Below are 26,231 nucleotides of genomic sequence, written 5' to 3'. Positions count from 1 at the left end.
CTCTAAAAATTTCCTAGTTTAAAGGCTACAGATAATGTAGAAATAGAGGTTATATTAGATATTCCAAAGGTTCATACCACTGCGTCACTTCATGACTTAATAAAAGTCCTGTATTTCTACACATCTTCAAATGCCCGATTCTGTCTGTGTTTACAGGTGGTATGAAAATTGCACTTTGCTATTTTCAGTTTTGGGTACCATGCAAATGCTATGGAGAAAGCTTTAAAAGCAACCTAGCTACAATAAATTATTGTGCTTTCAAGTTTGATTATTTTTTTAATTACTCTAGAAAACTTGCGTGCTGTTTTCATAAATGACCTAAATGTGCAGCTCCTCTTCTTTGTCAGCAGTGCCAGACTGACCAAACTCATTACCTTTGTCTGGAACACATATTTATTTGCCTGGTTTATGCAATTTTTATATGCTACTGGACAGATCTTACTCTGCTGAACCTGCACGCCAGAGCAGTGGTCTGAGGGAGCAGGTTAATTAATCTCATTAATTTTAATTAGATTTTTAAAGGCCATGGACAATACATAAACAATTTCTCTTTTTTTCTTTTTACAGTTTAAGTGACTTGGAAAGAAAAGGTTAATATAAAGCCTATTGTACAATGGTTGGTTGGCTTTATCAAGGCACTTTATCCAGAAAACCCCTTTCTTTGGGTTACACGGTATGAAAACTCAAGCTTACTGAACATGAAAAGTCTCTGACAAGGAATGTGATCATTAAGCTAGGAAGGTCTTTTTCTTCTTGACCAAACTAATAACTCATCATCAGGCTAATAGAGATATCAATGAGTGTCAAGATTCTACAGATTTCAAGATAGGTCCATTTTCAACACGAAATTTTGGGTAGTTATGTAGCTTTCCTGTTAAGGGCTAAGTATAAAACTAAGCCTAATTTATAATTAAAATAAAAATCTGTGTATGCGAAAACCCTTTAAAAACTGTTTTCTAGAAACCTGCTTGTTGCTTCAGAATTTCTCTCTTTTGACACTATAAAACTCTGAGCGTTTTCTCAATGAGATTTCCATCTTACCTTGAGTAGATAAGTGAAGCCCATTTTACTTTGAAAAAAGTATGCCACTGACTCCCTTGAAGTCTGTGGGTGTGAAGCAAGATGCTTGAGAGCAGGATGCAGCTCTTTCAGGAGAAGCAATAAGAGCTATGTCAATAACTTTTTTTCCCTGCTGTGGTGTAGGAATATGGGGCAATGACTCCAAGTCTTACTCTCGGAAGTAGAATTGAGCAATTAAAACCAGATTGAAACAGGATTTGGTACCGCTTAGGCAGCTTAGAGAGAATTTGAACTGCTTCACCAAACTGAGGTGAGGTGGGAAATTTCTCCAGTTAACCAGATGAGGTGGAGCTGTGAGCATTTTTTCCCACCACCCTGTGTAATACTAGTAGTAATGTTTCATATTGATTACCTTTTTCTCAGCTGATCATTGCTTAGATGTTTACAGAGCCTGTGTAGCAGGATGCTGGGTTTTAAGAACATAGAACCGTTATCTCAATTGTTATATTACCTAGTGCTCTGAAAATTATTACTGTCAGTAAAATCTATCTGACGCTGTAAGTCTTTGGTATCTGTTTAATATGAAAGCAAAACACGGTAGAGAAAAAAATTTGAATGACTTCTTGTACAAACATTTTTTTTATATCTTGTATATGTCCTAATTATTTTAAGTTGTTTCATAGTGTTAAAGTCAACTTTAATATTATTCAGTCAGATGTTTTCAAAACCAGATAATTAAAGTTTTTGCAGTAGTTAAATACTGCTAGGTCCAACTCTGGGGAGGTGGGGGGAAGGGGGACACACGTAGTCCTGGAATTAAATACACATCAGGCATGTTTCTTTGTTGACCCCCAAACCTCTGAACTTGTGCTGTTTGAAAAGCAAGCAATAACTTTGTCTGAACTTGATGGTTTTAAAAAGTAGTCAGGAATCTTGCATATAGTGTGACATCACCTAGCAACTGTTTTGTAATTTTAGTTTTACTTTATTACACTTGAAGTTGTGGCCAGAGCCTGGTTCTGTTGTGCAGGCAGAACAAGTTGTCATCTGAAGCCATAGTGATTTAGGGGCAACAAAATGTTTTACTTTATAACTTTACCTAGGAATGATGGGGATTTCTTAGTGGCTGCGGCTGAGAAAGCCCTGTAACTTTAATGCTGGTGCTGATCCATTTTAGTCATCCTGGTTTTTGTTTGTGTTTCTTCTTGGTGTAAAAACCATCTCCAGCAGAGGCTGCCTTTCTATTGGGTGCATGGATAAGTCATTGTTTTTCTGGATGTTGTTAAGGCCTCTTCCTTTCATTGTCTGTACTCTGCACCGTCTCAGAAGAGTCACCAGAATTGCTTTCATCATTACCATGGCAATAAACTTTCCTACACAGCCCCGCGGGCCAAATCCAAATGGTTGGAAGTAGCGTGAAGGAACCTGCACAGAATAACATGAAGAATAAACTTTAAGACAGTTTTTTCTTCATACAAGTAGGCAAAATTATGATGGAAATTGGTAGTAAATCTATTCTGAAAAGCTTGTGGAAAGAATCTCTTAGGAGCTCTTACTTCTTCCCTTTACGCTGTGAACAGGTCTTCCACCCAAGTCAGGCCAAAATATAGAGAGTCCTACAGAAGGTACGCCACTTTAAATGCTAAGAGAGCAGGGAATGTCAAGCAGTTGAATTCTGCCCATGTATTTCAGTCTGTTCGTCCTGTGAACTACAGGGGTTTTATCACAGGCTGTGACATGGAGTGAAGCTTTTGCTTTTCAATATATGTTAAAGTTCATTAAAAACTTTTCCAGAAAATGTTCATTACAAAGCTCATAAATGCCTGAGATACATGCTGATGCCTTGTCTAAAGATAATCTTAAAGCCACACACCTACTACAATTGTCATTAAGAAGTTAGTGTTCCTGAGAATTACTTTGCCATAAAATGTAGCGTTGAAAATTTTATATATTCTAATAGAGAGATAACACTTATAAAATGATTGTGTCCTGTCCTATCAACTAAAATATCAAATGCAGGATTCCCAGAACTGTTGAAGAATGCACAGACAGTTTCTGCTACTTTTATTGACATTGGCTAGATCAGTTATCCAAGACAGTCCCAACAGCATGAATAATACTCTAATGAGGTACAAAGGTACTTGTTAGCAGTAAGAAAAAGCAAGTCTGGCTATAAATGAATGATTTTTCTTCAGCTGTGTAGCTTTCTTTTAAAAAAAAGTAAGGTATCAGCTATGTTCTGATTTCCTGTTTAACCTAAGAAGAGTGTAGAAAAGGCTGCTTTATATTAAATTGTCTAGGAAAAAGTGTCCCTTTTCTCATTTTCAGACTGAGAAAAATGTTTTCTGTTTAACTTTTTTTCAAATAATGGAGCTGTACTTTTTGAAAAATGATAGGTAAATACAAGTATTCTAATACAGAGCAAGTACAGCTGGCGGTACAGCACAATGGCAAGTGCACAGCCTGGGAAAATGGGAAAACGCTGAGATTCTAACAATGCCATCTTATCATAAATAATGGTGTGGATTGCTACTCACTTATGAGAACTGGGTGAAAATTGTGCCTGCTGGAATAATTACGTGGCAAACAGAATGCATCAAGTCAGATAGAAAATGTGTGGTTAAATATCTGGTCAAGGGGAAATATTTTCAGTAGCAAAGTGTACTTATAAAATAAGCAAGAAATCCATTTTGATAGAAATACTTAGAATGAAAATAACGGATGGCAAAATGGGAACTATTCACAGTGAATAGTTATTTCAATAAATTTAGTCACTTACTCTCTGCTTTAATTTTCTACAATGACTTTTTTCTTGATCTGCTGTTTTTAATATGGTGTGCAGAGATTGCTATGGGTAATCAACCAGCAGTTTAGAAATGTTAACCAGGTTGTTTAGTGCTCACTGGTGTGTGTGGTATACATGGTACACCTAGATTTTTGATAGGAAAAATGTAACATTCTGCAGTTAAATTCCTTTCATAGAACTAAGCTGATTATGCTCTCCACTCTTGCTTGGCTATTTATTCCAGAGATCTTTTCTAATTCCCTCACAGAAGTGCTCACCAAACCTTAGTCTTCCATATTTTGTGCTCTCTGTCACATGGGTAACAGTATCTTCCACTTGCATCTGCACTGGTTCACAGTCAAAAACAAGGAGTCAAACAAGTCATAGAATGAATCTATTTTCTTTCAATACAGATTTCATCTCTCAAGGTGATTATTGCTGAACAAATACAGTTTTGCAAAACAGTATTTTTAATCAGTAATCAGAAAAGTAGAGGTCTAAATGAAAGTAAATAATCTGAAGGACTGAAGGGTGATTTTCAATAATAGTGGATTTACAAGTAGGAAAAAAGTTCACGTATTGCTTTTGATACAGGAGTCGGTAATGTCAACTAAAGGAAATTCTTGTTGTTTTGGGAATTATATTCTAACTTAAATTGAAATGCTGTGCTGAACTGGGACTGAATTACTCAACATCTGCAGTATTTAGTTGGTTAAATTTTCGGATTTCTATTTTTGTCTAGAAAAGTTGCTTATTTTTATTTAGGGATTAAAAAAAGAAGAGAGAATAAAATGGGTGGTAGATTCTCAGTCTCTCAGGAGTTACTATACCACTTCACCTGTCCAGAGAATCCTCACATGGCCTCAGCTCTGTGTTGTACTGCTTGCATGGCTCTAGCTCCCCAGAGACTCTTCGTATTGTCCAATGTCAGAGGATATAATGAGAACTATGTGTGTCTTTGACAAATTCAACCAGAAATTTGTCATCGGAATTAAGACGTCTGGGAAAACTTTGTATTCAATATCATAATTATTTTTTAAGAGGTGCTTTGATAGGATAATATCCACACAGCTTTAGTAATAATAACGGTAATAAGCAGGATGTATAGCTAACTGGGCACTTAGACAAAGAAAGAATAGTTTTACGGTCACAACGTTCTTGATCAAAATAAGAGGAAGATACATTGTCAATAAATAATAACCAATTCCCTGTAAGAAATAAGATAGAAAACTTACATTTTTCTCAAAGTTTTCAAGAGAAAACTCATTCGGCTTTGGGAAGAATTCAAGCTTATGCATCCGTCCAATATTGAGAATAATGTTTGTCCCCTTTTTCACAGGATAGCCATCAATTACATCATCTTGTAAAGCTTTTCGCATGATCAAGTCCACAACTGGCTGGTATCTCATGCTCTCATAAATAAAATTCTCCACGATTTTTAAGTTTGGCATGTCATCACTCTGTATGTCTCTGTCACCTTGAGGAATAAAACAGATGGTGACGAAGTTGGTTATGAATTTAATAATTTCATCATACAAATACCAAAACACTTTCATAATATTCTCAGTTCCCAAAATGGTAGGAAGGATGAAACAGCTTCTAAGGAGTTCTGTGTAACCGTACGTATTTGGGAAATCTGGTATATTTTTCATCAGCATGAAGCCTAGTTTATTAGTTTATGCTATTCTCACCTTATCCTCTTAATACATTATGAGTCTTTGTTCTGCTTTCTTTTCCATGACAAAACTCTGAAAGTCCTTCCGTGACTTTGGTATGACTAAGGGCAACAAGACACAGCAAATAAATCTTTGGAGAGCTGACAGCAAACAGAATGTGGGAATAGTCTGCAGATGGGAGATAACTTTGTAGGGACCTTAAATTTTCACCATGTGATTGGGTTTGGCTGGATGTGCAGGTAGGGTCCTACTGCGGCCTGACTATTTTCATTACGAGGAGTAACTCCCTCCCAGCTTGATTCCATCAGCAGCAGTATCAGCGCTGCCAGTGGGAGCCTTACTTCAACTTTCAAGCCATGAGCAGTTCAAGAACTCCAGGCTGACCACTGCAGTGGCAGGTTTTCAGGATAAAAGGCAGCTTTGCTACCCCAGCTGGTCATTTGCTTAAGGAAAAGGCAACAATATTCCTACTGCCTTAGAAATCCAAGCTATGAGAAAGAAATTGGCAAGGTGAATAAGTGAGTGCTCAACTCTCATGAGGACAATAACATAAGGTTAATTAAAAGTACCTTAGAAAAAAGAGTAAAGGACTTTTTATACACTTTCCAGTGTTTAACTGACCAGAAGTGAATGTTGAAAAAGACTGGATGAAATTGGTTTCTATATTAATTCAGTGTCAGGCTTTGAATGAGGTCTAGAGAAATAGAAGAATAGAAATTTGGAATATCCTGATTGTGTTTAGAGTAGTTAGTAATTAGTACTTCAGGAGGAGACCAGTTTGATATCATAAATGGATGACAGCAGAATATAATTTTAGTTTTCTCTAATTTTTTCCTTCTGCAGTCATAGTGAAATTTAGACAGCTTCTATATATACACAGAGAAATATTGGTGATTAGAAGTATTTGAAATGAGTGTCCCCTTTTGCTATTTCAAGGTAAATGGAAAATAATTTCAATGGAATTTATGAGGTGAGTGCCGATTTGCACTTCCGTTGCTGAGGAGTGAATATAGCACATTCTTTCTAATAGATTGTCAATTCTGATGATTCCTATTTGAATTTATCTTGCAAATTGCTCATCTTCTTTCATTTGATCTTGAATAAAATCTTTTAGATATAATGGCAGTTCACGTATTTTACAGCAAATGCTTAGAATTTTCAGTCTTTGAAGAATCAAAATTAGATCACTGCTGAAGCAAAATTATATTCCCATGTCACTGACTTTGCAGCTCCTGCTTACCCATGACAGTCTCAATTTCTCTCATCATCTCCTCTTCCACTGTGGGGTGCTCTGCAATCAGTATTAGCATGAAGAAGAGAGTCACAGACAGAGTATCAGGAGCAGCAATCATCATCTCCAGCACACACTGGTTCACATTCTCGGCAGTCAGATCCCCTCTGTTCTGAAAAAATTGGAAATTTTGGGGAAAATGTTGATTGCTGACCTCTGATGCCAACAAAGGTCCTATAGCAGTAGAATGGGAAGGACCTAGAATATCTGCTTTAAACAAAAGTTAAAATCTTGACAGTCTTTCTATCTCATATGCTAAATAGCATTTATTTTTTGCCTTTCAGAGAAAAACAGAAAACTCGTGTTTTGATGGGTGTGTATTGTCTTACAGAAAAGCAAGAGTTTGTTCTTAGCTCAGATCCTTATTGATTTATTGCCTTTTCTCGCAGAGTTTGTGAGCTGTCAGCGATTATACAAGGCAGGATTTTCATAACATTTGAAGCCTTTGCGAGCAAAAGGCAATACATCAAGATAAAATACAGGGCTTAGGGACAGTCTGGAGGATGTTCAGGGATAGATGCAACAGTTTTAAGGATGTTTCTCAAGCTGTGAAAAAAATAGGACAAGCGCCTATTCCCGAAAAAACAACTATTCAATGTTTGAATTGCTGTTAGGGACTCCCCAGAACCGACTAATTTGTATCCCTTTCTGATGACATGACTTTCAAATAGATACATGAAATTTAAGTTGCAAAGCCTGTGCTGTTAGTGACAGGAGAATGTCGAAAAAGTCAAAGTTAACCATATTTTGAGTACATTGCTAATACCTGTGCAAAAATCAACTGGGATGCAAAATCCATGTGTTCATCCAACTTTTCAACGGTGGAAAGTTTTTGTCGTTTCTGTTCTATTAAGGTTTCCATTGCTCCTTTCAGATCCTTGCTGAAAACAGGTGAAATCCAACATATTGATAAATATCTACAGACTTCTAGTATATACTAGCATATGATTAGAAACATAGAGATTATACCAATAAAAACATCTAAGAATGGCAGAAATAAAGTTTTCCTAAGAGTGGTTATAATGGTCTCTGCAAAAGCAGTAATACTAAGGGAAGGTGTATTTTCTTATGATTTCTTATCAAATAATTGCTTGTTATTTTGGACTGAAATCTTATTTTCTTTTTATAGGATAGACTGAAAAGGATGAAAATGTATCTGTATATCCTAATAATGAATAGGGTTTTTAAAGATTTATTAACACTTCCAAATAATGTGTTTATTTCCTTCTATTTTGTACTGTATTTTATCAGTGAATAAAATGAACTTCAAGAACATGAGGGACAATTCTTAGGAAAATGTAGATAAATGTTAGAAAAGCTGTACTATCTTGAAGGTAGAGTTGATCTAAATTTTTCATGTTTAAATAGTCAGTAATACTGTGTCAACAGGTTGGATTTTAGTGGTGGAAAAAAAAAAATCAAAGTCCAACAGTTTGTATAATGTTATTTGGGATTTTCAATTATCTATAGATTTGAAGGCAATTCTTTTTTTAAAAAGCATTTTGAAAAGTTTCTGAATGAAATTCTCAGGCTTTTTATTTGTGTTTGTTGGGATAGAAAATTTGACTGGGTTTGTAGGGGTAAATACATTTAAAACTTCAAACCTGCTACAGTTCTTATAACTTTTTTTGTGTATTAGAAATATCAAATGGTCCTTTTTGCCAACTTTCTCAGAAGAATATACAAAGTCATCATATCCTGTGGTGGTTCTTTGCATTGCTTTAAGTCCATCAGTCTTTATTTTGCAGTAGAAATTTATGAATAAGGTTGTTTTAATGGAATTGCTTTTGAAACATCAATATTTGCCTGCAGGGGCTTTCTAGTAATAACTGGGCCACCGCAGTTATCTATTATTAGAATCACAGGATAAAGCACTGATCAGTGCCGTAATAAAACTGGCAAGCAAATGTCTGAGAAGGTAAATCTTGTGTCTAGTTCCTAAGAGTTGTCAATTACTTTAGATGAACCTCCATCTTTCCCTTAAAGCCTTTATGTTATATAGCACTATCAAAACAATTTATTACACATGCTTCGTAAGTAGTAGTTTCTCTCACTAGATGGAATCTAAATCCAAAATGAACAAACTGATTGCCAGTTCTTTTTATAGCCGGTCCTCTTTCGGCAGAAGGCAGCAAATGAGATCATAAAAAGAGAAGAGGCATTTTGTATTTTTGCAAAGAGGAAGATGGCAAAACATATTTGTTCCTTATTTAGGGGGGAAAAAAAAAAAACCACCCTCGAAATTGACTATCATGCTGAGCACCAAGTTTTAACTCAAAAATGAGTTGCTGACTCAAAAATGCACGTTGGGAGCATCAATAAATAGAATTGTGCTCAGGGGTTACCTCTTCTGGGACAGTGCCAGGAATGTGGATGGGTTTTCTTGTTTTGATGAACTGTAGCCTACTATTTGACTGTCCTCAACTAGATAGCAAATGTAACTTCACCCCATCTGATGGCTGTTTGAACCGAAACAGAGATTTCAATTTAGTTTCACATTTGAGCTGGCATTAACTAACATTTTGGTGAGTAAACTAGGACTCAATAGGCACGTGCTTTAAATCATCCCCCGAGATCAGCCCACTTGTAGCATCAGTGGCAAATCTTGTTCTGTTGCTATCTTGGGTCTGCAGATAGGGGACTTCAGCCAGCTGCCTCTGCAAGTTTCACAGTTTATTTTCTAAAAGGCAGAGGAAAATATCAAGGAAGATCTCCTTCTTAGAAAGAATCTTATGCAAATGATTTGTAACACTGTTAATACTTACACTGCCTCTTCATATTTCTTGCACAGCCAAGAAATCTTAAAAAAGATGTCGGGCTTTAATAAAAGTGCTTGCCAAGCATCAAAGTAGTTCTGGATCTTAAGTACAATGGCATTTTCTGAAAAGAAATGTTAACAAAAAGCAGTATAAAATATAAACCTCAATAGTCAAATAATATAAATGCTTCAAAAATTATTAATAAGGCATTGTTCCCTACTTTGACTAAATTCACAGGAATTTGATAAACAATTGGTTTTAATATGTGATAGACAACATTAGGAAACAATTGTAGCAGACTGTAGAAAAGGTATAGATCTTTGTAAAAACTCCTGGTAGGTAGCAAAAAGGAGATAGTGATGTGTCAACCAGAGCCACTTAGTCTCCCACAGGAAAGCAGAAGCAGAACTCTTGCAGTATATTGAAATGGGATAAATTATACATCAGGATAATGTTATTTCTGTCATATGGTTTTGAGGATAAAGAAATCATAGAAGACGTAAATTGTCAGGTGAACTTTTCAAGGCAATTATTTAGCTTGGTGGAAAGATTTCTGATTCTTAGATGCATATAATATTGGGATTGTACCAACTCAGTGCATAAAAATCTCTTTAAATGGTATTATTTATTAAGGTGAATTAAGGTGACAAGCTAAATGTATGGTTTTGGTCATATAAAATTCTCTTTCAGAACTAAAATCACTCATAATCAATTTCAATTAATTTATATGGTGATGTAAGAGTTTGTTCTTGCTCTGTTTTCTGAAACAAACTGCTGAGTGATGTCAGTGAGATTTCTTTGGACATGCACTTTAGATCCATCACAAGGTATAAAAATAAAGCTGTTAGTACCGTCCAAAGGGATCCCAAGAAAAAGCTTGTTAGATGTGTCGAGCATGATCCGTCTCATGAGATTCAACACGTTGATGTTTCCTACTTCAGTGGTTACCTCCTCTAGTTTGTCCAGGTGGTCAATCGTTGATTCAACACAAATTGCTATCATACGCACAAGACCAGGACCAGACAGAGCTGAAATGTATGTGCAAAACAATCAAAAGATTGGTTAACTTTCATACTTATTTACAACTTAACAATTGGTGGTAACGGTGTTAATGAAATCTAAAGTCTTATTGTGTGAGTGACTGGTATAAAATAATTCTGAAACTTACTGATTTTTCATCTTTTGAAAGAAAAATGTAAGCATTTTGAGTTAAACGGGCAACGAACTCCAAGACCGAACTTCCCTTGCATCTCAGACACACCTTTTATGCTAGGTTCATACCATGGTAAGGAAAGATATTTGGCATCGTTTGTGCTGCCTTTCTGTGTGCGACGGTATCCATCTCCTCATCTCCATTACAGGCACAGTGGATGTCCTGTCTCATTTCCTTGCAATGACACTGAACAGGGAAGACAGTTTGGGGATTTGTGGGGTGTTTCTGAAAACACAATTCCTGGGTGCTCTTAAACAGCATGGTAGCTTTGCAGGAACCTACTGGCAACATGTAACATTGCTCTGGACATACTGAAGCCTAGCCTGGCAGTGAGCTGTGCGTTAGCCTGCCTTAGTCTGCCCACCTACGAACAGTGGAGATAGTGTCATGATGGATTTATTGCATTTTAAGAATTCAAAAGCAACTAAAAGCAGTGGTCAGTTCTGCTGCTATGCAATTCAGTGGGATTTTGACAAGCTCCAGCTGGAATGGATTCAGATAATTTTTGAATTGCTTTGGAAATCTTGTCCCAAGTACTCTATTTGAATTACTTTTCCATACATTGCTGTAATTGCCTCAAGGACATTTTATCAAATAAGCATTGAGAGGGGTTGTATGTTTGTAATTGAGAAGAGAGGAGGTCTGTTTTGTAAATAGAACTGGTAGTTCTAGGAATAAGTAGAAAAACATTCTTTTTTTCTTGACATCTTCAACCAGTACAAAGTTGCTGATACCTTTCAATAGCAAAATCATGTAGGAAAGTGTCATAAAGGAGCACAGATATGTCAACAAAACAGTATAGAAAAGTTAAACCAACAGGTAATTAATTTCTTTTAGGTGCTGCTTTACTTTCATTTCCAGGCTCTGGAATCACTGTCATGAACTACTGCGGTCTCAGGTGGTGAGAATCTTTTCTGAGCTGTGGCAGTTTTGTTAGGAAGGCTGTAACGTCATCAGAAGTAGCTAATTCTAATGATATATGCAAATGCTGAAACTTCTCTAATTTGTGGGAAGAAGGTGAATCAAAAACCGGCAGACTCATAAAATAGTAACACTGGAGTTTATTTATGTAATTTTCTATTTGGTTTCAACCTAGTGATATTAATTACTTCAATCATTTTCTCTGTTACTACATTGATTCCCAGCATATTAAAGGGATCAATAAGTAGTTCTGCTGTGCAGATGTTCTAAATTAATTTTGAAACCAAAGCTTTTTTCTTGTTTTTTTTTTTTCAACTAGAATAAGACAGAAAAATCTTTGAACTCAGTGGAGGCCGTGATAGGAACAGCCAACTACATTTATGGAAGTGCCAGTTGAGCTAATGTAAGCGCTGCACTTGAAAAATGTAAAAACGTTTAAAAACATGGCTTGTGGGCATCATTTAATTTTGTTTTAATTGGATGAAATTAAGAATCTTCAAAACTACTTCAGGACCATTTCAAATAACATAGCAAGCAGGATAAGCATGAAAGAACATGTGCAATAAAATATTTATATGAGACATATATATAGAGAACTGATTTCTGTAATTTAAGTATGCAAAGGACAAACAGCATTTCTGATTTCATATCACTGTGTGCTACAGTGATACAGGGTACTAAGGCACACTGATTTACCTTTGGTGAAAAAGGGTCGAATTTCTTTCCAGTGTGCTGGGTTGTTGTTAAATATGATCCCGTTTTCATACATGCCAATGCACTGTAATCCAAGCTTGCTCCCAAATCGAGAAACATAATGCCAATGTTTCATTACATGGAACACACTTGAGGATCTGGGAAAGAAAGAGGGGGAGAAAAAAGCCCAAAATGAAAATACTGTTTTGTAGACTGTACACAGAATTTTTATTCTGACATTTTATAGTTGCTCTGTAGTGCTGACTTACGTTTTCAGTTTAGCAGGAAGTACAATGCTTGACATTAACTATTGCCACTTTTACATAATTAAAAAGCTTGATGATAAATGCGTTCTGAATGTATAATAGAGCAATAATGTATTCTGTTCAGATTTAAAACTGCATTTCAGTTAAAATAGAAATGATCACCGAACGATTTTAATAGGAATAGTGTATATACATAGAAACATGTAGATACACTTGGGCAATGACCAGTGTCAGATATTTCAGAAGATGAGGTGTAAAATATTTGACAGTTGATCATTTCATCATGATGTGTATGAAATTACAGCCATACATTCATTAGCTATTTGGCCATTCCCAGGCACATACAAAAAGCATATACATGCGTCGTTTAAATATGCAACATCATAATATGATGATATGAGTGGGATAAATATTTCTAAATAGAAATGTTAAGGAAATTCCTGATATGTGTAATTCTTTTTACAGTTGATGACATTTATTTACATGTGCTAGCAAACAGGTTGTGACCAGCATTATTGCTTTAAGATATATTTTCCTTTAGAGGGAGCTAGCATTTTAGAAATGCTGACATGACGAAAACCTGATCAAATGAAATCCAACAAAAAGAAAGAAAATCAGAACAGAGATTGAAATGAAATGGTATGCTACTTTCTGTACCATGTCGCATACTCTAGGGACCAAATCCCAGGCTTCTTACACAGAGTAGTTTAATTTTTCAGTCAGGCAAAGTAAATGTGGCTTTTACTATTGACTTTGGCAGTGCTAGGTTTTCCCCATAGTTTTGCATGACCAGAGGTAAAGTTAACAGTGAGATGCTATATGGTACAAATAGACAAACGTGGATTAAAGATTGGAGTAAAAACAGGGAGGAGCGTGTCTGCAGGTTCAGCCTTGCAAGAAACTCAGCATATTCTGCCTTTCCTACACTTCCCCACATCTGCGCTCTTTTCTAATTTCCTTAAAGGTTTTTTGCATGTCAAGGAACATCATTTGTATTTTCATTAACATGAAAAGATAGTGTTGAATTATGACAGCTGTCCTGAGGAATGGGAAGGTGCAGGAGGCTCATTTTGCTTCCTTCTGTTGCACGCATCTACACAGGAGATACATAATAATGCTTTAAAGAAGGATTTTGACATATGACCTTGTATAAGCAGATTTTCCTTATGAAACTTTTTTATGAAGTCCTCTAGAAGACAATATCTGTTGTAACCAAGACTGCTAGTCCTTCTCTCTGTGCATTAGCATCTTAGTATCATTAGATTTGATGGTAAAAATTCAGATAACATTGGTGGAAATAGTATACTTTTACAGAATTCAGGTTACTTTTTGCAGTGAATTTATGATCCACTGAAAACTTTATTCTACGTTATTGTTTTTTTAAAAAAAAAAAGTTAAATACTATGTGCTCTCAATGCTTTTAAGCAAAAAATATGTCCGAAGAAAAATGCTGTATTGGCTGTAAAGTCCGCTGCAGCTGTGGCATTGTTTATCAGTGCTCCTGATTTCTTTCTGATGAGTTGTCAGTACAGAAGGTGGAAGACAGCAGTAAGAGTTCATAGCTTTTTACATTATCAGCACATTAGTTGATATTTATAACACCTATGTAGGATAGGAATGTAAATAGTTTTTCTGTCATGATTACCTCTTTTTACAGAGTAAAACCAGAGATGAAGCTGACTTGCTTCACATGGCTAATCCTCTCATAGCCCTCTATACTACGTTGCCTTTCAAAACCTTTTACTTAATGAAAGCTGAGTATGGATTGATTGATACTGCTAATAAAAAGGTTGTGATTGTTTATCGATTACACACAGTAAATGTTTTACTATATTTTTTTTTTCATGGCATAACTCATAATCATCCAGAAGATCCAATGTAAGAAGAAAGCAACCATCCACTGGAGTTAATAAAATGATAGACTGCGGTTTAGCATTTTGTTTAATACTGGGTATAATCAAAGTCTATGAGCAATCTCATTAATTGGAGTGGAATTACTCATAATCCTATAACGCTGCATTTGTTTAATTAGCCTACTGAATTGGAGCCATAATCTTCAAGCATTACTCCCATTTTAAGGAGAAATTTAAGAACACGGGAAACTAAAATATGGCTTAATCCTACATTGCAGTCAGTCTAGGTTCCTGTATAGTATGTAACCCTAATATTAAATAGAATTAGTAAAAGGGACAGTAAATATTTTTTAGGATTGAGCCAGACTGCTTAATCTTCCTTTCCACAAGGAAAATGAGAGAATTCACATAGAATTCAATAGTAGAGTCTTTAAAGAAAGAAAAGATTAGAAAAAGGTCTGAAGGAACTAAAAAGTTCTAGGTTAACTTTTGAAAATAAAAACTTCAATTCTACTTTAGAAAAAAAAAAGTAGCAAAGTTGTAAAGATATGAAAAAGTTCTTATTATTAAGGATAGAAAATAAGGATTTACTTGCTAATTATAAATGTTTCTTCACCGCTGATCCAAACTCTCACAAATTCTCCGTATGTCTTATTGTAGTAGTTGCAGGCATTACCTACGCCCATCCAGAGAAATCTCCCATGTGAAATGAGGGGCCCGATTCCCATACAGTATCCTGGCCCTAAGAAAGAGGGTAAGAAAAGTTTGGTCTCAGCAGTGCTCACTGACAAGGATTTATCTCTGATCATCACCCTTTTCAAAGGAGCTTTTTAACATGACAGTCCGGGTCTGCGTTGGGCAGTTCACATATACAGTCCCATTCTCAGGTTCCGTCTTAGAGAAACTTGCATCTACATTGTTGAAACCTATATTAGCCTATATTATTATCCTATGTTATTCACCTATATTAATATCTATGTAAGCCGATAGTCCGTTCAATGTACATACAACAAATGGCACTCATTACTACTTTGTACAACTTCACATGCCTGCTTTGAGATTGCTTACATTTGGAGGGACAGTGGTTAGACATCAGAAAGAAGAAACGATCTAGAAAAACTGCATATGGTTTATTAATTTGTGATTTTAAGAAATCCTTTGAGTGACTTTTTTTTGTGTTTAAGTGTCATAGTAACACCTACAAAAGTCAATATCCTTTTGATGTAATTAAATGTAATTAATTACCTTTCTCTTAAAGTTATTGATACTAGAGAGAGAAAAGATATTTAAAGGAAAAAGTACTTTACTGCTGTGAATTTATGAAAACATGCTTAAGCAGGAGCTGAGAAGGGATTAGTAAGCCTTTAGTCAACAACGTTCTCAACTAAATCCTTCCACTGTAACTCAGCACCAAATTTCCCCCTTACAACAAAAAGGAGAAAGCAGAGACAGCAGGAGCGAATTTGCCTGTAATTACTTTTAAAAGAAAGTTTCCTTTTTCAGGGAAAGCTTAATTTGCCTCTTTTTTCTGTAAAACGTAAATCTAACTCTATAAAATGAAACAAATTAAGTACTTACAAAACTTCTGCATACTGTTTAAAAAACGTAAAAGTTGCTTATGGCTCCATTGTGTACTAATAGGAATCACAAGAACCTAGATTATTTAAATAGCTGTAAACTTAAACCATGTTAATTTAGATTTATCTTCTTGTTAATCCAATCAAGCATTCAAAGAGAATACATAACCTGCTGTGAATACTTCCCCCTGTTCTCTAACTTTTGAAGAGTTTTAACATATTGAAGGATGTTTGGCCAGGATCTTTTCTCAGGATTTCATTCAGGTGCTACTGCATTGGTTCAGGATTATTCCTGTCCAACACCTTTGTGAGATGTGTACACTCTTCTCATTCATGCAGTTGGTCACTGCATTGCAGCTAATGAAGAACAGCCTGAATCAGTAACATCTACCAGAAGTCCCCAAAACATTACAGAGGGTCCCTCCGAAAGGGAAACCATTTGATGGTGTTCTTTTCTGGAGGGTCTTTGGTGCCAAATGTGGAGAGAAAAGTTGATAACCTACTAAAACCGGAATAATTTAATCAATAATATTTTGTTTCTAGTAAAGACCATTTAGAAGGCTTTAAAATTAAAACATGTAAAAAGTAGACGTTTATAATGCACATCAAAACATGAACATCTAGACTTTGTAAAATGGTATTATATCTTTGTAGCATGTACATAATAAAGCAGAAAACTAAATGTCATATATTTATATAGCCAAGCCAGGTTTATTATGGAAGTAATGAGGTTAAATAGAGCCTGATTTCTCTTATCAGTTATTTTAAAAAGCTGGTTTATTTAAACTGACTCAGTAAATTTTGTGGGTATACAATAATTATTCAGCATTACTTTCCCACTTAAATTTGAGAAACAAAAGCTTTTAGGTGATACTACAGCTAAAGTTAATTTACCTGGTATTGATGAAGTTTCTTCATGATTCCATATTAGAAAGAGAAAGCACATGAGAATGAGTATGGGCACTGTGGCCACAGGCATCGTATCTGGTACTAGGCTGGTGATGTTGTAGTGCATTGGATTCAGAGTTTCCAGTACCATCTTTTCCAAGAGATTCCGCTTTGCTTTGGAGAAAGAGAAATGGGAAGGAGGCAGTTTTTCAATGATACATTCAGCTTTAGTCGGTACCTCTCAACCCCTTTGTACGTCCTGTAAATGAGCAAATTAGCTCTTGAGGTAGCTTTATTTTATAATGAGAGTGACTGCCTGGACTGCTTGCCAGGACAAGCTACATCACAAGTCAAAACAGACATGCAGCAGATGCTTTTTTTGCTTAGAAATAACAAAGCTTTTCTGACCTTGATATTGAAGCATAGTTTTGGATGCTTTGGCCGACAGACCTCTTATCTGTGATATTGACTTGGCTGGCCAATACTGAGGTTTACTCCTTGCAAATTTCTAACCAAAACACAAGAAATTAAACTTTCAGCACATGTGGAAGCACTGAATGAGTTCACTCACAAGCTTTTATCTCTGTTACTTAGCCCTTTTCCTTCCTGCATGCCTGTAGTACCAGAGTCCTTGAATTTCCAGAATAACTGTTAGTCTTTCGTGATGCAGATAGAGTGTACTCCAGGTTTTTGTTTGAAACAATGTATTATGGTGGGTTTTTTTTTATTGTCAGCCTTTGGATGTACTATAATGCATTGCATTTCTTTTATGATTCTTCTGCTAAATACTTTGAAAAATATAGTGTATGCCATAACAAACAGGATCATGGGTTGTCTGTTACCATATTTTCCCTCAGGCAGTAACCAGTACTTGGCACAGGAAAGAAAACCCAAGCAAATGGACAGGTCTGTCCTGTCCACGGATCCTATCAGGTCCTATGTCTATGCAAAGGGAGAGTGGAAGGACTCTTTCAAATTTGTTTTGCATGTTTTTGACTTTAAGTCATAAAATATGAGGGGTGATTGTCCCTGAGAAGGAAGATGTTATTCTATGAATGAGAACTCGGGTAACCACTGAAAGATACTGCTTGCACCTGCACAGTAATTTATTAATACAACACCTTCTTAACCCTCCTCTGACAGTAATTAAGAATAGATTTGCTTTGTTCTTTCCAGCGACAGTATTTCAAAATTGAAGGATGTATTTATTTAATAGGAAGCTTTTTGTTATTGTTTACTTTCAGCAAGTGCTTTCTTGTTCATCTTTTACTTTGATCTCATATAGCAGAAGAAAGTACAGTTTATTTGTAGTGACCGTCAGTGCTATGGTTATATTAAACTAAGCCAAGAATGCAATAGATGCTTTCTAGATAGTAAGAAGATTAGCATTTATGGTCCGAGTAGAAAATGTATAGAGTACAGGCAAAACCCTCGGGAAGAGAGCGAGCGGTGGCTCAGAACCTTGCAGGTGCAATCAGCGCTCCGGTATTTTGGATGGTTGCTATGCAAGGCTTCTGGTATTGCTCTGATCCAAAATGACCATGACAGAATGTGCCAGGTGACCTTTTAGAAACCTGCATGCTATTCCAAGAGCTAGCAGTACATCTCTTATGAGAGTGTTCATGTACACATCACATCTTGTACACCTTCAACTGTTGTATTGTCTTGCATATTGTGAAAAATGTTTTTGTACTCACAAGCATTTTTTTATCACGTAATGGTATTTATTAGTTTTGCTAACGTACTGTTGCTCGCTAATGATGTTTGTTTAGTACAATAAAAATGCTAGCTTTAAACTTCCTTGAGGACTATTGGTTACCACAATAAAAGCATGCCTGCATGTGTATGTAAATACTTTTATTAGTTTCAGTCCCTTTCACTATATGAGCTTACAGCATTATAGGAGAAAATAACTACACTTAGGGCATATAGTTTCACTTTTTTATTGCTTTCTCTCTGGATCTGGATAAACTTCATCTTTGTATGCCATCGCCACAGATAGGCTCTGATGTTCGTTGTTTTTTGTTGGTTTTTTTTTCGTCTCCAAGACATTCTGGTGTGTCTGCGCAGTAGTTTCTCTGCCTCATATTCCCTATGAAAAGAAGTATGTAGGTGGTTATGCATTTGGGTGGTATGAAACAAACACACCTGTACGTACAAACCGGTATCTATGAATATTAAATGTGTAGGTTAAGCTCTGCTAGAGTTCAAGGTGCTGATATGTTTGCCTGGTGTACTTTGCAAGCATGAGGCTCCCCTTTTTATTTTCAAAAAATCAACCCCGAGTTTTGATCTTGCTCAGTTCTTAGTGATTCACAGCTAAAGCTTATCTTTGTATTGTCAGAGAAATGGAGGCAAGTTTGTATCTTTTCAAAATATACAGATGGTAATAGATTAGGTTCTAGATTACCCCAACTTCATAATTTTATAATTTTTTAGTAAAAGAATAAAATCTTTTTTTGCTGTGATATGATATCCAATATATCAGTGTGCACCTTGCTGTTAGATTTGTAATTTTTATATCCTGGATCATGCTTTTATGTAGATAAAGGGTATTAAAGGCACTGGATTAAATTTATATCCTTTTTATACTCTTGAACTGATCTGAAGCAGTCTTATTTTTAGTCAAAGTGGCTCCTCAAGATCTTAAAACAAACAATTGGCATTTCTTGTATTGAGTTCTTTGCCTCATTTCCATGAGTATGATCCAAACAGACTTTCAGGGATGGGATTTCTAATGCTTTTTTAATTGCAAAAGCCAACTGAACATTGAAAAATTCACCTTAAAATATTTCAGCTGAACTGCTAATCCTGCTTGTACCCATTATATTTTTTAAGAATTGTCCATGAGGTAAACCACTCCTAAGAAAAACGCAGCCAAGTAAATTTTGATAGTAAGTAGTCACTGAATAGATTGAAGAAGTTTAGAAATGGAACAAAGCTAGAGCGCCGATTGTGCGTGAAAGAAGCTTTCGCTATTCTTGTTCATTTTGTCTTGAAATCTTCTATAGGTCATTTTCCTTTCCTTGCAATTGATTGAGATATGTGTCTGATCAGAGGGGTTTGTTGGTTCTGATTGTTACTTATATGGTGGAGGAGGGACAGGAGTGGGGCAAAAAAGCTTTTAAAATCAAATAGTGGGAGCAAAGAGACTTATAATAAGGAAGTACTTTTGTGACAAGAGATGGATGTGCATAGGCTGCTTGACCCAACAATAATTGTGGATCTTAACAGCTGAGAAAGCATTTGCCAGCAGAGGGCCCTATAGATTACTGATCTTTAAGTCGTGACTATAAAGCACTGTGAGAAAATTCTAGGTTCGTTTAAATGTTTTCTTGCAAAAGGTGATATGGTAAATGGTGACAGAGTCCACAGTAAAGAAAAAAGTCCACCTATCTAAGGGATAACTGTGTTGACCCCTTTTATTCCAGTTAGAGCTTTGTACTTAATTTGCTCTTTTACTGACACAGTCATTATGAATCATATTATAGTATTGGAGCTGAAAATTTCTGATAATTTTGAGGAGGAGGTCATAAAACTTCCTGAAAACTCTTGAAGACTCATTCTTGAGTGCTGGAATTCTTTCCTCTGTAGTGGTTCATCTGTCAGGAGAGACATGGGGAAAAAAATCTGCTACGTGTTTTAAATCCCCAAATGTTAGTGACCGGTATCAGCAGCATCTGAAGCAACTGACTTAGGTTTAACTAAACAATTTGGAAAAACAAAATTTTAAATAGACTGATTTCAAACAAAAATAAATCTGTTGGCTTATATAACCCCAGTAAGTCTCTATTTTTTCAGACAAAATGTTGTAGCCTTCCTGTCTTTTTAGAAGCCAATTCTACATAATTGCCTGTTTTCACGCAATTAAGATAGGCAGTCTTCATGCAGACTGTAAAGCTTTAGCCTTCTACGTCTAAGTGTGTAGATAGCTTTTACTGGGCATTTCACAACTAGAAGACTAATGTCTAGCTAGGTAAGTAGTGGTTTTCTTGTATTTGTTCTGTGGATGCTGCCTGAGCAATAGTCCAGGAGGACAGTGGCTCATGGTGTCTGTGCTGGTGGTTGAGTTCGTATCGGGGTATGCTTTGATAGCAAACCTTCAGATTATTCCTATTCCCTTGCTTCAGTACGTATCACAGAGAAATCTCAGAGCATGCAAACCGGTGTCTTTTTGGATGAAAATAAATTGGGTAATGCACTCCAAAGCTGTGTCTCATACACACCAGTTTTTAACAGGGATTCAAATGACAAAACTAGTACTAGCATGTGTCTGGGACTTAACTGGTCGATGCAGATTGAACCCATTGACAGGGAGGCAAATACATTAAGAATATCTTCTATGAATGTAGGACTCTATAAGAATATTACTATTTGTTTGGATAACTGTAATAAAGGCAATGCCTGTTTTCTGTGTCTTTACATAGGGAAGTGATCATCCCCCTGTACTCGGCACTGGTGAGGCCTCACCTCGAGTACTGCGTTCAGTTTTGGGCCCCTCGCTACAAGAGGGACATTGAGGTGTTGGAGCGTGTCCAGAGAAGGGCTACAAAGCTGGTGAGGGGTCTGGAGGACAAACCTTATGAAGAACGACTGAGAGAGCTGGGGTTGTTTAGCCTGGAGAAGAGGAGGCTGAGGGGAGACCTTATCACCCTCTACAACTACCTGAAAGGAGGTTGTAGAGAGATGGGGGCTGACCTCTTCTCCCTGGTGACAAGTGATAGGACGAGAGGAAACGGGTTCAAGTTACGTCAGGGGAGGTTTAGATTGGATATTAGGAAACATTTTTTCACTGAAAGGGTTATTAAACATTGGAATAGGCTGCCCAGGGAGGTGGTGGATTCACCATCCCTGGAGGTGTTTAAAAAAAGGGTAGATGGGGCACTTAGGGACATGGTTTAGAAGTGGCTCTTGTCAGGGTAGGCTAAAGGTTGGACTCAATGATCTTAAAGGTCCCTTCCAACCTCAGCAATTCTATGATTCTATGGTGGTTGCAATCCTCATTTTGTGAACTTGCCGTCTTTGTGCCTATCATTCCAGGCCATCTACTGAGATATCTTTTGGGTGAAATCAGAAGCCGTCACGTTTCAAAGAGGGAGCTGTGCACACACACGTTTAGGTATCATGCAGGAGCCATGTAATGGAGCTGTACTTTCTGCAAGTTGATAGTCAAATGGGTATCCTACAGGCTGCTCTTGTGATTTCTGTAAATGGTCTTTCTGGTAGAATGAAGCTGTAAGTCCTGCCTTTAAACATTCCAAAGAAGTTACTGGATCCTTTTAGTGATCCTTAGCGCCAAAGATCTGATGCTGCTGACATATAACCAAGTATTGATCAAGATGATAAATTATTGCTGAAATGGCTAAATGAAGTTTTTATGTTGCTATTGATCATGGAGCTTAGTGCGGTTCCAAAATAAAGTATTTATAATGTAGTGTCAGGTTGGTTTGGATGTTGTTTTTGGGACTAGCCAGTGAAAGTTTTCATATTCTGAAAGTCTTGATTCAAATGTTTCCTTCTAGAAATTGCTAGTTACTTTAGATGTCTAAATTGATCTTTAGAAGATGAATATTCACATCCTGAAAAATCACTTTCCACTAGAATGTTAAGTCTTGAAAGTAATTATCCAGTCATAAAAACACGATTGCTTGTAGTGCGCAAGACTTGGAGTGATAATGTGCTCTGTGTAACTAAAAATTTGGTAGCCATCTCTCATTTCTGGCCAGTATCCATACTATTTTGTTGTAGCTATTTATACAACATGGGTGTGCGAGGCAAGGTACGCCATGTGCTTCCCAAGTAACTGTACAATAAGGGTTTCTGCTTTCTGAACAGTCTGTAATTATATGGTGATTTTTCTTTCAGAAGAATAATGATCTGAAATTAGAATTTAGACTATGTCCTCTTGTGAGTTTTTAGTTGCAGTCTGATGTATGATTTGGAAAAATTACTTGCCAGTTTCAGTACCTTTCACAAAAGGTCTCATCGTTGCTTAGGAACCAACATAATGTCCATGAAAAGTACTATCCACATTAGATAGTAAAAGGGTTTCATCTGAAATGTAGATCTCCTGAAGTGGAATAGGTATCTCAGTGCTCGTAAGCCATCAAATGAGCTATGGAGATATGCAAACTTCTGCAGCATTGGTAAGAATGTATTTTACTGCCTGTCTGCCTCGGAGTTTCCTTGGAACACCATAAGCTCTAATTAACTCAAATCTAACCAGAAAATGAGTTGTGGATAGACAACTGAAATTTCTCTCTAACGCACTTTTTATCAGACTTCCTTGTTGTGACTATGGCAAAGCAGACCTATATCAGGAGGTGTTTCTGTTTGTAGCTACTATCGGGTTCTTATCACTACTGGGGGGGTGGTTTGGTTTCTACTTTGGCACATTGAAGGCAGTTCTCTCTGCTGTAATTATGTCTGCTGTAGTACTTTTATTGCTGGTAAATACCTTGACCAACTTAAGCAAAAAGTTAGTTGCCACAGAAGGGACCCCTCTGTAAGAAATGTAAATTAAATTTTTGGCTTTTTTCCTGGCTACAAATACCAAGTACGCTATCAAAGTATGTAAATTAATCCTGAAGAAAATTTATCTGAGTATTTGAAAAAAACAAGGCTAAGGAAGAATGTATTCTCAAACCATTCTTCCTGCTATCAGAATATATAACGTTATAATATGCATTATTATTATTATATATATATGTTATATATATATAATAATAATTATACTAGTTATTCATTAACATGTAGTAGCTTAAAGAAAGACAGCACTTTTCCATAGCAAGCACCAACTGAGAGAGGTCAAGCTAGGATAGAATAAACGAATTCTCTGGGTCAGTTCCAGATTTGTTCTACCTGATGACTTTTCTTTTGACCTCACTCATCCATTTTTTCCCTGCTGTGACAATGATGCTTGGAAATGTTGGTTTGTCCAAATTTACTCACTTTCCAACTAATTCTACATTGCTCTACATCATCAACAGTTAGCAGTGTCCATTCCATGCTGTGTATTCTACCTTAACTTTGACATGATTCAAATCTTTGCATGAAATGTAGTGAATGGAACGCAATCCACTTTAGAGTACACAGAACAAAATCAGAGACCACAGAAACACTGGGCAGGTTTGTTTTTTTTAATCAGTGGAGCCTGATTATAGCATCTATAAAACCTAAAAAGTTTTAGTATTTCTTGACGTAAAATGAACGGTTTGAAAGGTTGAATGATGTGAACACTTTTGAAGGATGACTATTCTTCAAGAACATTGGGCTATTTTTTTTTAGAGAAACTTTGTAGAATACTTACAAAATATATAACGTGTTATTGTTATTTTAATACAAGGATTTGGTTTAAGACCTGACAATTTTCTACTAAAAGAAAAAAACTCAATTTAGACAGCGACAACATATAATTTAGACAAAGTTAATTACAGCAACTCAGATCAAAGCAGCCCCAGAAGGCACACTTCCCACTCAAAAACAAAATAAAAACCATTTCTGTAATCTTCTACTTACATGGTTTGAAGAAAAATGCTAGAAAATGAATTAAGAATTTACCTGTGTCGTCTTGTTACTTCTTGATTTTTACCAGTGAAGAGTGCTATCGTCGTTACTGATGTGCTCCCTTCAAAGATCTGAATAGGTTTTCTGGTGATCACTCTCTGTGGCATCTTTTATGCAGGTGCTTCTTGTTGCTAAGAGATCAGTTGCTTAGAGATGAAGTTTGTTTTTTGTAATAGATCAGGGGCCATTGCTATTGAAAAGAAAATTTTGTAATTTTACCTCTGCTGCGAAATAGCCAATGATAGAGATACACATGCCTAATGCTGATTAGAACTGTAACTGGAGAGTAAAAGAGAAAAGTAAACAAAGTTTGTAATTATGTTTGATGGCCCTGAATATCAAGGAAATAGATTTGTCATTTAACAGGTGCAACCAGCAGAAATTATATTAACGCTTTGCCTAGCATATCTAAATGTATTTTTAATTTCTGACAGAAAGGAAGAAAAGTCCGAAAGTTTTATTCTAAAATTGTGATGCACAAAGTTGTTGATAACCTTTTGTAAGATACAATCCTGCACTGCATTGGAAAGGCTTACTGACTATCCTGTATATTTTTGTATATACTGTTTCCTTTATATTCCCACTTGGTTTGCTAACTCTTTAGAAAAACTATGCAAACTAGAGGCTGGTTTCTCTGCTTTGTGATGCTTCTCTTTTTTGCTGTAGCCTTGGGCAACTTGAAGAAACTTAACTTAGGAAATTCCAAATGTTTTCAAGAACTGCATTAAGCAATTACAGGAAACATTAAAATAATGACCAAAGATTTATAGGAAAAGGTGGTGATGTATGAATAAGGTAGTTGTGCCTGTTACTTACTCTTTTGACACACCAACAGAAGTCTGAATTTTCTCGTTTTCTGCTATGAAAAATCCTTAGCTGACTCAGCTGCCTCTTCTATGAACTTATCCCTAAGAGTCCAAATAGACTGTGTTGTGAAATAGGTCAAAATCATCTTTTTTTGCTTAGTGCTCTCACATTTAGGAAATCCAGTCACTCGAGTCTGTTTTCAGCAAGGCTGTGTTACGTCCTCTGGCAGTGAGACACTGTGCATCCTTGTCTTTCGCTATCAGCCCACAAGTGTAAAAGATTCCCGTAAAATGTTTTCATTCTTCCTTTTCTGAATTCACTTAAGGCTTTAGCATTAGCATTTAAAAGGAATAAATAAAAACAAAATAAAACACTTTTAATAAGAAAACCCATCTAATGGGTAAAAGGGTCTTATATCTAAAGGACTATGATCTCACTTGGAACAAAAGGTATTTAAGAGTTACGCACAGTAGTTCTAGTGATTGGAATATTTTTAACGTGGGGAAGGATGGAAGAGGCCTAGAATTTTATTGAATGTGAAATCTCTTTTGAGAAGCCTTTCTTAAAGTAAGTAAAGAAATAAATAATGCAGACAGTTTGGGGAGAATAAGGACTGAATTCATGCGGAAATGCTTCCGGCATTACTGCAGCCTCATTGAAGATACACAGCTTGCACAAGCAGAAGCCAACATAATTTCAGTCTGAGAACTGAACTCTTGTTCTTTTTCCATGTGCACACACTCTTCCATATCTATTTATTATGCAGAGAATTCTTTTTCAGAATAATTTCTCTGTATAATTTTCCTGGAATCGAAAGTACAAGCAGAAATGGGCGGAACTTTAGTGAACAATTCTATTGTGTCCTGTATTTAGAGCTGGTCACAATAATGATTAAAACCTGTTGTATAGTATCTGA

General features: G+C 36.1%; 2 protein-coding genes across 2 annotated transcripts in view; one reads left to right on the top strand and one right to left on the bottom strand.

Annotated features, from left to right (window-relative positions):
* GLDN (gliomedin) overlaps positions 1-26,231 on the top strand; it is a 121,661-nt gene that overhangs the window by 53,780 nt on the left and 41,650 nt on the right. The gene's annotated exons all lie outside the window — the stretch shown is intronic.
* On the bottom strand, positions 570-24,581 carry CYP19A1 (cytochrome P450 family 19 subfamily A member 1). Its single transcript, XM_074601557.1, has 10 exons — positions 24,503-24,581; positions 16,949-17,116; positions 15,069-15,219; positions 12,362-12,516; positions 10,383-10,559; positions 9,538-9,652; positions 7,539-7,653; positions 6,722-6,884; positions 5,041-5,282; positions 570-2,445 (listed from the first exon to the last, which is right to left on the bottom strand). Exons 2-10 carry the CDS (start codon positions 17,091-17,093, stop codon positions 2,194-2,196), a joined length of 1,515 nt encoding a protein of 504 aa, XP_074457658.1. The 5' UTR covers positions 17,094-17,116; positions 24,503-24,581; the 3' UTR covers positions 570-2,193.

The sequence above is a fragment of the Larus michahellis genome, chromosome 9 (assembly GCF_964199755.1).
Source record: "Larus michahellis chromosome 9, bLarMic1.1, whole genome shotgun sequence".
Taxonomy (NCBI): Eukaryota; Metazoa; Chordata; class Aves; order Charadriiformes; family Laridae; genus Larus; species Larus michahellis.
Note: the sequence above shows the minus strand (reverse complement) of the source record. Positions and strands in the feature narration are given on the sequence as shown.

Coding starts and splice junctions, on each gene's coding strand:
- CYP19A1 (XM_074601557.1), bottom strand. CDS start 17,093: ATGGTACTGGAAACTCTGAATCCAATGCACTACAACATCACCAGCCTA. Junction 9,653..10,382: donor TCTTGGGATCCCTTTGGACG/GTACTAACAGCT, acceptor ATTTCTTTTCAG/AAAATGCCATTGTACTTAAG. Junction 2,446..5,040: donor TTGAAAACTTTGAGAAAAAT/GTAAGTTTTCTA, acceptor TATTCTGTGCAG/GTTCCTTCACGCTACTTCCA.